The sequence below is a fragment of the Triplophysa rosa genome, linkage group LG1 (assembly GCF_024868665.1).
Source record: "Triplophysa rosa linkage group LG1, Trosa_1v2, whole genome shotgun sequence".
In the NCBI taxonomy this organism is placed as follows: domain Eukaryota; kingdom Metazoa; phylum Chordata; class Actinopteri; order Cypriniformes; family Nemacheilidae; genus Triplophysa; species Triplophysa rosa.
The window spans coordinates 28,951,763-28,965,741 of record NC_079890.1 but is presented as its reverse complement, the minus strand read 5'-3'; the positions used below and the strand labels follow the sequence as shown (position 1 = coordinate 28,965,741).

At 38.1% G+C, this 13,979-nt stretch overlaps 2 protein-coding genes across 2 annotated transcripts in view; one reads left to right on the top strand and one right to left on the bottom strand.

The window, feature by feature from the left end:
- Positions 1-230: 230 nt before the first annotated feature.
- cartl (cocaine- and amphetamine-regulated transcript-like) lies at positions 231-1,063 on the bottom strand. The gene is made up of 3 exons (XM_057362333.1): positions 872-1,063; positions 626-691; positions 231-531 (listed from the first exon to the last, which is right to left on the bottom strand). The coding sequence occupies exons 1-3, from the start codon at positions 1,001-1,003 to the stop codon at positions 424-426; spliced, it is 306 nt and encodes a 101-aa protein (XP_057218316.1). The 5' UTR covers positions 1,004-1,063; the 3' UTR covers positions 231-423.
- Positions 1,064-1,634: 571 nt separating this feature from the next.
- Positions 1,635-13,979, top strand: part of iqgap1 (IQ motif containing GTPase activating protein 1) — a 39,965-nt gene continuing 27,620 nt past the window's right edge. The window contains exons 1-2 of the mRNA XM_057336497.1: positions 1,635-1,822; positions 3,768-3,870. Coding sequence (XP_057192480.1) covers positions 1,777-1,822; positions 3,768-3,870 — 149 coding nt within the window. The 5' untranslated portion in view covers positions 1,635-1,776. The remainder of the gene's footprint in view (positions 1,823-3,767; positions 3,871-13,979) is intronic.

The following is a 13,979-nucleotide window of genomic DNA, read 5'->3' as shown; positions in this document are numbered from 1 at the left end:
ACCTATATGGACGAATAAGTGCCATTCATTAAAAAAAATACATACTCAATTTCTGAACGAACAAGTGTTTAGTCTAAAAAGTTTAAAATATACTAAAGTTAGCAAATCGTTAAATTAATGTCAGTTTCTCTGATTTGTTGAAAGATAAGCAGTTGATCCAAGAAGACAAGAAACTGAGCTAGAATCGTCATGTTTATTTGACACACAAGACAACCATTCATGTCCTTAACACACAGATAAAAATCATGCTTTGTTACATGCTCATGTAAATAGAGTTTCAAAGAATGCTCATAAATTTTGTAGAGGAATTTGCAAATGCATTTCCACTCTACCTGCTGTAGCTCACCAATGGCATGGATGTACAGCTTAAAAAAAGTACAAAATCTTCAGGGAGTGCAAAGACTGCTACTTATATATAGTGATTCAGATGCATTTCAGGAGGAATGAGTTACAGTTAGATCCTCCGCCACATTCCCAAAGTTTCCCAAAGCGTGCACCCATTCTCATTGCACAGCGAGACCCCACAGCACACTAAAGAAAGGGAGAAATAATTTAATATGGACCAATATGTAATTATTTATAATAAATGAAAATAAAGTTAACAAAAAGATGAGAAATGATGTACCTGTGGAATGCCACGTTTTTCTGTTGATGGTGCGTATCTTCCCAAAAGTGCTCCCATAGCATCAAACTATGCAAAAGGTAGAATCCGTAAGCAAATTTTAACCAGTTTTTCAGCAAAAAAAATGTCTGGTTTACATCTAATTGGCAACATACAGTATATATGTATAACCCACATTAACAAAAATCACATTACCAATAAACAACAAAACATTGAAACCACAGTACACTTTATCTTGCAAATACTCACAAAATCTGTCTGAACATCCTGTTGGGACAGTTGTGTGTTATCTGAGGATAGTTCCTGGGAAACTTCTCCACTCGATATGACCGCAAAGAGCCCAACTATCATCAGTCCTATCAGTATTCCTGAGTTCTCCATGGTTCAGAGTTGTGCGAGCTGCCTGGTGTCAACAATTACTGGACACACAGGAGGTCTGAAGGGTTGGATAACTTACTGGCTATTTAACATGGCCACTGTCTATTTTATAAACTCATAAGCCCCTCCCTAACTTAGTTTTATGGATTATATTAGGTCAGCTACTGCAAAGAACAATTATGCAAAGTCAAAATGAGCATGTTCAATAATTAATGCTGGATAATTACTCCCTCCCCATTTTCTACACAAAATCTATTGCCGTGTTAGATGTAGTAAAATGTACATTAGAATAAGATAAAACAGACCCCTTGCCAAAAAATAGGGACAATATTCCTGTTTTTTCCCAACAAAGATATTTGTGTGTGCCTGATCCATATCTATAAAAATATGGCCTCTCTTAAAATACATAAATAAGGCAACACAAATAAAAAAATCCACATTAACAATATACAACCTTAATAAACTACCTTAAATTTACTAGAGGAAGTTTGGTGCCGGGAGTGCTTTGCCAGGCTATGCACAGCAGAGGGCACTGCAGTCGCAGTCAGTGTTTTGAAGTGATACTTGTGAAATGGGTGTTTCCTGAAACGCATACTTCAGGATTTAGGAAGGAACACGCCCATGACATCAGTAGGTTTTCAAGAAAAAAAAGTCGCCGAGACTGTGCAACAGAGAAAGAAGGCGGCCCGATGTGCCTTATCAAAATCTAAAAATAAAGGATACAAATCAGCATCGTAAACTTAAAGGGAAATAAAGCACCATAACTTTTTGAGAACATGTCAACTTCTGACGAGGCAGATGGTTTCCGACCTCGATATGGCTGTAAGTGTTTAACTTTATACGTTTTCTCTGGGTTGATCTAACTTACCTTGCCTTGCCTTGCCTTTCACCTTCATAGAAAGTACCTACGTGTGAAATGCTAGAAGACTCTTCGTTTCATTTATGCGAGTGCTTCATTTCAAGTCAGTGCCATACAGTGGATTTATAAAGCAGTTGGTGATCAGTTTTTATAAGTTTAGTGTCATGCATGGATGTAATCGGCATGGTTTACAACTTCCGCATTATACATCTGATGTATGTGGCACAGACCCGAGCGAGAAACTGGACAAGTTTTATTGAACAACTAAACATGCATCATTTCTGTTGTAATTGTACACAAAGTAACTTGTTATGCTCTGTGTTTTTTCCCCAACTCTGCTAAAGACCACTGTGTTAGTTTAGTTTAGAATTTAAGCATGAAACAGCTGGCAAGCTGCTGTCTAAAAGTTAGGCACAGAGAGCCTGATTATTTAAATATCCTCATTATTATTCATCAAATAAAAATGTACCTTCTAGCCGTCAAGAATGCACTCTATATATTATTATTGTATACACATTATAAACAGGCAACATTTCAAGCACAACGCCCAGCATCATTATAAACACCCCAAAGAAGGGCAAACGTAAATTTTAATTCAAGCGCTAAAAGAGCGTCCTAATCTTGTTTCATTGTTTCCCAATGTACGTGAATCCCACATATGTTATTTCTGGAGGGACTTTGCAAGCGGGAAGGCTGTTAACTGTTTCTGTTCCTAACAGAAAGTGCCTGCTTCACTGACTGAAGCCTGCCAGACTTAAGTTTTCTATTAAATTTTCTGTAAATGCAATGGAAAAGTGCCGTCAGTCCGCTTGTTTTGTCATACAAAACATTTCGATTTTCCACAAGGAGGGAACCTCTTCAGTTTCTTGTGCTGCATGTCTGAACACCCCAACATCAGCTGTTTTCTCTGGGAGTTTGTTGGAAGGTTGAAGATTCTTATAGCGTTCAGGCTATTATAATTTTAAGGGAAAATTCACACCAAAATTAAAAGTCTTTCATCGTTTACTTAACCTCATGTCATTCCAAACCTGTATGAGCTTGCAGTAAACATTACACAAAAGAAGATATTTTGAAGAATGTTGGTAACTGAACAGCATTGGCCCCCTTATTGCACATCTTCTTTTGCGTTCCACAGAATAAAGTCATATACAGTTTTGGAATGACATGAGGTGAATAAATGATGACAGTTACATACAATTAATTTAAATGTAGAAATGCATTATTATGGCAGCATAATTTAATTTGAACAATAATATTACGTTTTTTCCGGGGCTAGCCCACTCTTTAAATAGACCTGTGATTCTTCAGAGAAAAGTTTTTTTCCCATAACAACTGTGTTTAAAAACAAAGCATTTTAAGAGTGAAGGAGCATAAGCCCTGTCAATGAGACTAGATTTGCAGGCGGATTTATTTACTTAATGATGGGTGTCCAACCATGTGTTAAACAGTCCCACATGTGCTTGACCCACATAAAGTGGATTACTATAATTTAGATTATATTGAAATGTTACTGCATAACTCTAAAGATTGTCTGAGATTAGAACTGTTAAAAAATGATCTCTGCCATATAGATCATCCCAGAGCTGTCAGACGAAGGTGTTTTATTCCAAAGTGTTCTTGTTTTTTCTTCTGTCTGGATTTTGTGCGGCTATTTGCAGTAATAAATAGAGTTTTCCTCTTTTTCCATGACATTAAGCTGCACCATAAATGATTTCAGTATGTGGAATAATCACAAATCTTAAGGACGCTAAAGGTCAGACAGTCATGACAAGTTATGTATTATAAAATTAGCATGAATATGTGAAACTGTTTGGTGGAATAGTTGAATCACTAACACATTATAAATGATCGTTGAGGGCTCTTTGATGTGTTTTCCCATTTTTAAGATGTCTGCCTTTTTTATTTTAGCTGTTTTGGATGGCGTGGAGCGACTCACGGCCGAGGAGATGGATGAGCGCAGACAGCAGAACATGGCTTATGAATACCTGTGCCACCTGGAGGAGGCTAAAAGGTAAGATCTCTTTTTTCAACCCGTATAGATCACACATCCTATTTTGTTCTTCTTCAATGGGAAATACCACGTCTTTTCTTGAAGGCTGTCTCAGTTCATAAAAGCACAGTTTGTTTTAACTGTTCAGAATGGATCAGTTATAATGCAAATGATGCAAATACTTTCTTTTTCTGCTGTGTCTAGAAGACAACTATTTTAGTTTATGATGCTGTTACTTCAGAGTGGTTCTGTTAAAATGCAGCTTACTGCAGCTTCAGGTCTGTTTAGTGTCCCTGACAGGATTACTTTTCACGTGATTGAAGTCTTCCTGCATGTCCCGGCAAGGTCCGTCAGAGCGATTTTCTAAATCTTTTATTACCTTTTAACATCATTAGTCCAAACATTTAGAGAAGCGATGGCGCACCTCTCCTCAACAAGCCGCATGATTTGAGTTCGCAAAAGAGTCATTTAGGGGTGTGTTCAAATTCCTAACCACAATCAGAAGTAATAGCGATTTTGTCTTAGCAAGCCTTGCCTTTGTAAGTGAGGAAATGACTTCTAAAAGTACTTATCCTGTGCTTAGCGCTTCTATTATTCTCCTGTCCTTTGGTTTGCCATTATTAGTTTGTGCTGTGCTTTAACTTAACTTAGTTTTTTTCTGGTCTGCCGGTACACTCATTACATGCACACACAGACACATCAGTAGTGCGAGAGGAAGTGAGTCAGTCCCTGTTGATTTCAGTATCTCACTCTGTAGCTGTGGCAACATGGGGTTGTCATAGAGACTGGTTCCGGTGTCTGCGTGTTTGAGGGAATGAGTGTGTGACATAGTGGGAGAGAGAAACCGTACTGTATGTATAGCGGGCTGATAAAGTAAAAGCGAAATCTATACTATGCATTGTGCTTTCACAGGACTTTCTCAAGTCTGTCGTCATTTGTCCTGATATGTCATCTGAAGGTGAAATCCTCAGCATCATCGCTATGCTAAACGTCATCCATCAGGCCTTTGCCTGGAGGACGAGAGTTTCATTCTCAGGTCTTTTCGGGCTGACAGAGTTTACCCTCAGGCTTGACTCAGTAAAGCTGGAATGCATGGAGCATGCCGTGATATTGAAGCACACCAGACTCTGATATGAAGGGAATTTTACAGGTTTACATGCAACGTCACAAGGCAAATGATGGCGTGTCAGTTTTTTTTTGTAAGAATACCACTGCGGGGATATTTTTAAAAGGCGTTTGTTGTTCGTTTTGTTTTTATACCACTGCGTGCTTTACATCATAAAAGGCAGTATTGTATGTGAATATGCTGCTTAAGGGAATAGTGGTTCGCTGCATCCGAAATCGCATACTATGACAGTACGTGCTGTTAAATGAAGTACCTACCGAGTCGAGTGTTAAAACAGTTCGTTCTATATAGTATGTGTGGGGGTAGTAAGAATAGATTTCGTACTGTTGGGTACATCCGCCATGTTTTATTGTCATGTGACCCGTATGCTCTTTGACCTATGACGTATTAACATCAACCTGTACTTAGGCGTCGGTACAAGCATCATTTGTTCACGAGAAATTCATTAATTTGTACTTGCATTTAAAATGACTTGCATTTAAAATTTGATTACATTTTGAAATGTGACTGTTGCTCAGCTCCCGTTGCATCATGGAATAGAGAAGTGTCCATCTGATTCACACTCAAAAATCTTGGCTGACGGCCGCAGTAGACCATCCGGGTATTTCTCGCCTACTGTTTTGTGCATACTGAGGTTTCGGACATACTACTCGTGACTCATACTCATTTTCGCGATATCGGACGCACGGGTCTCTTAGCAATGCAATACAAATTCAATACCTGTTATCTTCTGTATTTCCAGTTTTGTACTTTTTTGGGTTGTTGACCCTCCTACCCACAATGCTATTTGCCTGTTTTATGATATAGAGATTTTTGAATAATATGCACACGTCATATCTGCTTTGAATTTGATTGGTTGAAGAAAAAGGTTACAGTTTGGCTAAGTTAACAATGCATTACCTTTTGGTGGGTCACTCATTTTTGGTTTCTCTGTTTTTATAATTCTGTTTAATGGAGCGCTGTTGGGGAATGTGGTCCAGCGTGTCTCTGGTATGCTGACGTTTCGCTCTCTAGAGGTATTTTAAGTCCTATATTAACCAATCCAATTTTTCCTGCAAGCTAGCGTGTGAAAATGATTTTGAAGAGTTGAAAATGATGGCAGTGAGAATGCTTGCCTTTGGGGTCTTCTCAAAGACTCAAGTCGGTAGTCCTCAGCAAATCTTCTTGAATCATGAGGTCTTCGAAATGGTCATTCACAATCCTTATTGAAGTGTTATGGTCGGGATCCTTTTCTTTTGCTTGCTGTTTATTTTAGATCTGTAAGAGAGGATTGTGCAAAGATGGGCAATGGTGTGTATGTCTCACCAGTCACCAGTTTTCTATGAGACGTTAGGGTTCACCGCTGCTATAATTAGTGTTCACACTGGCTGGATGTGAGAAAACTTGGTTGGCCCTTCAGAACTGGTCCGTTTCAAACTAGAGTTTTACCCACTGTCATAACGGTGTAAGTTGTAGCTTGTAGCCAACACCACATGGCAGTAGTTTGTATTGATGGAGATACAAATACAATGTGTACATAAAATATTTCAGTTTCATGTCACTTTCAGTTTTCCTTGAGAGCTATATTTAGATCATGCATTCATATTTGGAACACATATTTAGAGCAGACCTTTTTTGGCTTAACTGAATAAACTGAGGATTTGTTGTAGACCTAAAACTAGGGCTGTCACGATAAATCGACGATAAATATCACGTGATTTATGCACAGCTTTTGAGTGAAGTACGGGAAAATGCTGCTGCATCCGAAAGCCAGAGGGCGCTCTCGTGCGGAAACTCGTGCAAATACGCACTGCAGAAGAAGACCATAAGGGTCTGATCATCAGACAGAACGCGTCTTTTGCGGTGAGACGTGCCTCTTTTGAATTGTTTTCAGTTGGCAGGGAGCGTTTTGCGCGCTGCTTATGCGCGCCGGGCGCCTCGCGTTTCTGCCGCCTGCAGCGCCTCGTGTTTTAAGTTGAAAAACACTCAACTCTGAGCAGAAAAGCGCCTGACGTCATGTGTACTTTTTTCCATTGTCCAATCGGATGAGTGGAGAGGCGAGGTTTCCCTTGTCGCAATGCTTGGAACGCCTGGAGACATGGAGGAGAAACTTGTTGTGGCTGTTTCGGGTTACCTAGCAACATACAAAAAAAAACGCTGCGCGCGAGGCGTATGGAAGTATTTCAATGCCATTAGTCTTTGAAGCAAAAAAGCATGTTGAATTACCACTAATAAAAAATAAAGCTGTTGCATTACCAGTGCTTGCATTTTTAGAGTCTGCAATTCAATATGGTTGTATATTTAAGCTGTGAATATTTCAAATTGAAACATTTCACGCACAATTTCACCGTTAAAAAGTTCAATAATCAAAATTTGCCTTTTAAATTTCACTTAAAAAATTCAACGTGTTATAAAATACAACCTTTAATTTTCGACAGACAATTTTCAGTCCATTATTTCGGTTTAAAAATTCGCTTCCACAAATTCAGTGGTTCAAATTCGACTTGAATTTGACTTATATTTTTCACTGCTAGGCCATGCAAACTGACTTGCGTTGAGGTGTATGTTAGAGAGGTCCTCGTGTGTCCCAGCGGCTTCGGGTCTAAAACGTTGACAAAATATGCCTTGGGCACAGGTCCGATATGGCATCGGGTCTCTGGTAATTTATAAAGAATGTGCTTTTACCAATCGTAAATCGTACCAATGTGCTTACCACTGAGCTACAGGAAAGTTAGAGATAGTTGAGATCTCAGTTATTTGACCGCTTCAAACACAATACATGTCCTGTAAATGCTGATGATGCATAGTATTTATGTGAACACGATGTGCTGAAGTAAAAAATAACTTAATTCCTTCGAGCCAGAGCAGGAAACCTAAAATTTCTGATGTTGATGATGCATAAGAGATCTATGAGATCAAATAAATTCACTTAATCGAGCAGATGAGTGGACTGTGCTGCAAACATATAAAAAGTATCTGCATTTCTTGCTTTGGAGAGAAGCGACTTGCACCACCTGCTGGTGAAGCGGTCAGGCAGCAGGTAGAGATCATGCATTGGCAGAATCGGCGCTCTATTGCTTCTCCTGGGATTCCCGGATGTGAAACTTTGAATTTCAAGTCGAATTTGAACCACTGAATTTGTGGAAGCGAATTTTTAAACCGAAATAATATGGACTGAAAATTGTCTGTCGAAAATTAAAGGTTGTATTTTATAACAAGTTGAATTTTTTAAGTGAAATTTAAAAGGCGAATTTTGATTATTGAACTTTTTAACGGTGAAATTGTGCGTGAAATGTTTCAATTTGAAATATTCACAGCTTAAATATACAACCATATTGAATTGCAGACTCTAAAAATGCAAGCACTGGTAATGCAACAGCTTTATTTTTGATTAGTGGTAATTCAACATGCTTTTTTGCTTCAAAGACTAATGGCATTGAAATACTTCCATAGAGGCGCGCCTCACGTTTTCGAACATGAAAAGCGCGTTCTGTGTGATCGTACCCTAACACGTTCTAGAATCTAGGAAATGCCTATGGACATCTTTTTATCACTGTTACTCAAGCCTCATCAGGTATTTGTATGATAATAAAGTATATTTATAATGATCATGTTTGACGGGTGTTGCTTTTTCAAATGCACATTATAAGCGACTCGCTTTTAGATCGAGCAGCATTTCCTACTGATCCCAGAGACGTGCTTCACGGACAAGCTACGCATTAAAAAAATCAGCACATTGCATATTGCAGCCAGCTCGATTACAATAGGATTTAGTGGTATCGCGATAAATTATCGTGCAGCCCTAAAACTGTGTTACGAAATACAACAGCACCACAAAATGCTCCTCCAAGGCCAAGAGCAAAAAAATCACATAGTGGTAAAACTGAGGCGAAATACAACAGCACCACACTCAATACAAACTACTGCCAAGGGGTGTTGGCTACAAGCTACAACTTACACCGTTATGACAGTGGGCAGACTAGTTCTGAAGGGCTTAACCAAGTTTGGCTGAGAAATGACTGTGAAATATCAGTTGTGGTGAAGGTTTCTAGTCTGTCCAAATGCTTTTTGTGAAATTTTAATAAAAGCAGAAAATGGTTCCTCTTATTACAAAAAACGCTTTCATGCAATTTCCTGTTGTGCTGCAGGCAGTCTTAAATATGTTGTTGGAGTGAGGTAGAGACACCCCTCATCTGTGAGTGTGTGTGTGTACAGGTGGCCATCTGTACGATGAATGAAACTTGAAACATGGTAATAAAACAGAGGATGCATTATACTGCCTATAAAAAATATATTTTTTAACTGTTTCAGTACAATTCAGTTCAGTTAGTTAAATTAAATGTAGAGGCCATAATGGTGAATCTTTAGTAGATGTTTTAGATGTAAAATAAAGCTCGTCCAGAGGTTTTTCTTTGGATGTCAAACATATCTAAAGGCAACTGAAGGCATTGTTTTTTTGCACAGTATAAGTACACTGTGCATTAACTTAGCATTTTTAGTTTTTTTTTTTATTGTCAATCAATTCTACTATATGTACAGGACATAGTGAGAATTTAAATTCTGTTTCCCTCAAGCTCGCAGTGTAAGACATCAACATGACACAAGACAAGTATAATAAAAAAGGAAAACAATTACTAAGATACATTACTTACAAGACATGGACTTTGTAAAACTTCCATTTAAAAACATTTTGTGTTCAGGTATAGACAACACAGAAATGTGTTAAAATAACACTTATGCCCGGTTTCACAGACTTAAAACTAGTCCCAGACTAATGTGAAAGTTTGAGCTGTCTTAACTGAAAACAAGTTGCCCTGACATATCATAAAATATGTCATTTCCATTGTTTTGTCTCAAGATGCACACCAGTAATGTTTTTAGACTGTTTCATAACAACATAAACAAACGTTACTGCGCATGTGCATTTTTCTGACCCTAACTGAACTTCCTGTACACGTTCACAAACAATAATGCCCGTAGATTATTTCTGATAACAATCAAAAGAAACCGAGAAGAACCGTTACTTGGATAAACTTGTCTCTCCAATAATTTGAATTTAGACACCGATACCAAGTTCGACCGCTAGATGTCAATGTACCAAACGGTTTGTTTAAATGCTACCAAATACAGGACCCATTAAACAAATTGTTTATTTAATAAAACGAATATACAACAAAATTCAACAAATCGTTTACATAATACAATTATTATACAGTAAAATAAAATATGAACATAAATTAAATAAAATATAAATAGTTATATTATTAGACACTAGCCAAACACAAACCGGAAGTTAACTGTGGGTCAGGCGTGTGTGTGTCCGATGAAACGGTCTGTGGCATTTAATAAAAGTGACTTAAAGCGATAGTTAATCCTAAAAATAAAATTAGCTGTTTATTTGCTCAACCCTAGGCCATCCAAGATGTTGGTAACATTTGTTCTTGAGCAGAACAATAAAGGAGATTCTTATGTGAATCTGTAGCCCTCTGTGCTTCATATAATGGATGGGAATGGCTGCTATTCCTTCAAGAGTTCTAAAAGCACATATATCCAACACAAATGTAATTCTGTAAAGCGAATCGATCGGTTCTTGTAATAATTTGAACGTTGTTTTTAAAAATAAAAATAGTTTTCCTGTAGCTCAGTGGAGCATGGCGCTAGCAACGCCAAGGTCATGGGTTCGATCCCAGGGATTGCACATACTCAGAAACAATTAATGTATAGTATAATGCAATGTAAGTCTCTTTAGATAAAAGCGTCTGCCAAATGCATAAATGTAAATGTACATGTGCGAGTACTTGTGAAAAAAAATCATGCTGTCTTGAAAACTAGTCACAAAATGTGTTTTGGTCGCAGTGATTTAATGTTTTAGCAGATAGCAAACTGATATACCCCAACCGGGTATATTTGGACGCAACACACGTGGCACTGATGTGCACAGTTATGGTCGTCATTGACAAGTTTACACGCACACAACGTGAACGCATTACTGCGATTCACTGTTTGCGTTCACATTCTACATCCGTCTACGTCTTGCGCACACACGCGTCGTGCAGCTTCCAAATCATACTCAACTGCAGATAAGCATGAATGGACGAGCTCGTACACATGCGCAGAATGTTATACTGTGGACTCGGCTGTCAACATTTGTCTTGGGAATGTGCTGTATGCGTACGCGGATGGGATGTGCGGACGACCGCGGACCCTCCTGATGACGAAAATTGCGTCACGATGCCGGCCCAACATCGTAATGGCTGTCAGCCATCGGCAATGAATGATGTCATCGTCTATCGGCCCAACTCTATTGTGTATCACAGGCAGTTTCTGCCAATCTCATATTAATCTTGAGTGCCTATACAGTAGTATTGCATACGGCATCTGAATGAATCTCCCGACAGACAACACTTTACTTACTCGCTTCTGGTGAGAGGTATAATTAGACGGTAAGATAAGATGGTGTCATTGCTTATTATAAGATCTGCTTTAGGGCAACTTTCATACACTCTCATACTAGACACAACCTCTCCCTTGTTTGGACAGGAAAGAGCTCACGCCCCTGTGTTTGTCCACCCCGCCCTTCATTACCCACACTTTTCCTCCCTTGTACCCTTTACAGGTGCTTTTCCCAGAAAAATGGATGCCTCCAATTGGCTTGAAAATGTCTTAGTCAGCATTTTTATATATACCTGGTTGACCAGTCAGTCTTTATTTGTTTCTTTGATGCATGTTTGGTTTGGATATCTAAGGGCTAGCTGTTGCTTCATCCAACAATTTATTTGGGAATATGTGGGAGTGAGTGAGATGAATCAATGAATTATGTATTTGTTGATTTTTCTCATGAATCACAGGAACACTGTGCAGGGTCTCTTGGCTCCTGGGTCACAGCTGTGATACCAATGAAACAAGCGCACACTAAGTCCATTGTCACACGCTAAAGTGGAAAGCTGAAGGAAGTAAATGAAAGACCACTGTTTTAACACTGTGCTGGTGTAACTTTTTTAAAACTATAACCCATTCTAATGCCACGGTCCCTCTGCAAAGTTTGGGAAATTAGAGATGTTACAACGACTATTTCCTCTAGCCTAAATGCTTACAGCGGCCCCAGAAATTGAGCTTTTAGGACATTTACTGTAATGCACACTTAAAAAGCTCTGACTGCTATCACAATTTACAGTGGGGTACATGGAAAGCGAAGAAAGGTTGCGGAAATTAAGAAGATTCAGTTAATGAAATAAGCAAATGTGTGACATTGACGAGAACTGACTTAATACATTTCATTAACAAGAACTAAAACAGAGCAATATATTTTACATCTTTTAGTAATTTAAGTTAATGTTAGTTAATAAGAACTGTAAAAAAATTATTCATAAATGTTTAAATAAGCATTGATTAAGATTACTAAATGCTGTAGAAGTATTGTTCCTTACCATTTAATGTGAACTAACATATTTGTTTACGTAATGCAGTTTTGTAACATCAAAAAAGATCTTTAATAAAAGTAATCGAAAGGTCTGAGAAAACGTCTTGCATTTTTTGTTTGCAGATGCCATTAAAGTAATGTCATAGCTGAAGTGTAGCATAAACACTGTTTGGGATCATGGTTATCTGTTTGATCGGTAACAAAATGATCAAAACTAATCCAAGATAAGCATGATATGTCAACAGTTAAATCAGCCAACTAGATAAAAAGACCCAAGTAGTAGATCCACAAAGTAGCAAAACTAAAAGCATTTATAAGGGTGTTTAATGGTGAGTGGGTTTTAGACGGAAGTTTCCTGTTAAGTGTGTGAGAGTTTGAGCCACCTGATGCCAGAGGTCATGATGCATTGAATTCCAGTGCTGCAGTTGAGCGTGTAATGGAACATTTGGCCAGTCCGCACTGTAAAACACTTTCACTCTTTGTCGCTTGTGCCAGGGCTTTCACCTTTCTCCTACTGTTATTGTCACCTTTTCAAGACTATATGGTTCGAGGGACATGTATACATGGACAGCAACCTCAGTATTTTAAACTCTGTTGCTTTCATGAAATGTTTAGATTGAGGGCTGGGGATTATATTGAATATTAGATATTTTTGAAATATTTGCACTGAATACAGAATATCAGAATCTTGTTAAAATTAAGATGAATTTGATGTGAATGTGTCAAAGACGGCACCAACAAACAATTTCACTCCTTTACTCATCACAAGTGTTAATTTAATAAACGTGCATTTGTATTTCATTTAATAAAAATACATTTGAATTCTCTATCCAAATCAAGCCTTTTTTAACTGGGGTAATAAAAAAGTCAACTTAATTATTTTGAAACATATTGATTGTCTTCAAAATTTGGGCTGTATCGCCTAGCCCCAAAGGGATACTTCACCCAAAAATGAAAATTCTGTCATCATTTACTCACCTTCGATTTGTTCCAAATCAGTATAAATTTCTTTGTTCTGTTGAACACAAAAGAAGATATTTTGAAGAATGTAGGACAGCAGTTCTGGGGCACTTTTGACTACCATTGTATTTTTTCCTACTATGGTAGTCAATGGGGGGGGGCAAAATCTGTCCGGTTATAAGCATTCTTCCAAATATCTTTCTGTGTGTTCATCAGAACAAAGACATTTATACAGATTTGGGACAACTCGAATGTGAGTAAATGATGACAGAATTTTCATTTTTGGGTGAAGTATCCCTCTTAAGTACAGTAGATCGAATTATAAATGTTTTGTTTTTGTTGTTATTAACATAAACAAGAAAACAAGAAACACTGAGTGTAATACACAGATAGGCATGTCTGTGCGTTCTTTTCCCCTGGATATTTCAGTCTAGTCAGATGAGGTCCACCACTCATTTGCCTATTCTTTGCTCATTTACATTTATGCATTTGGCAGATGCTTTTATCCAAAGCGACTTACATTGCATTATACTATACATTTGTTTCTGTGTATGTGCAATCCCTGGGATCGAACCCATGATTGCTAACGCCACGCTCTAACCACAGAGCTACAGGAAAGCTCATCATGTCTGCAGACACAAGCAC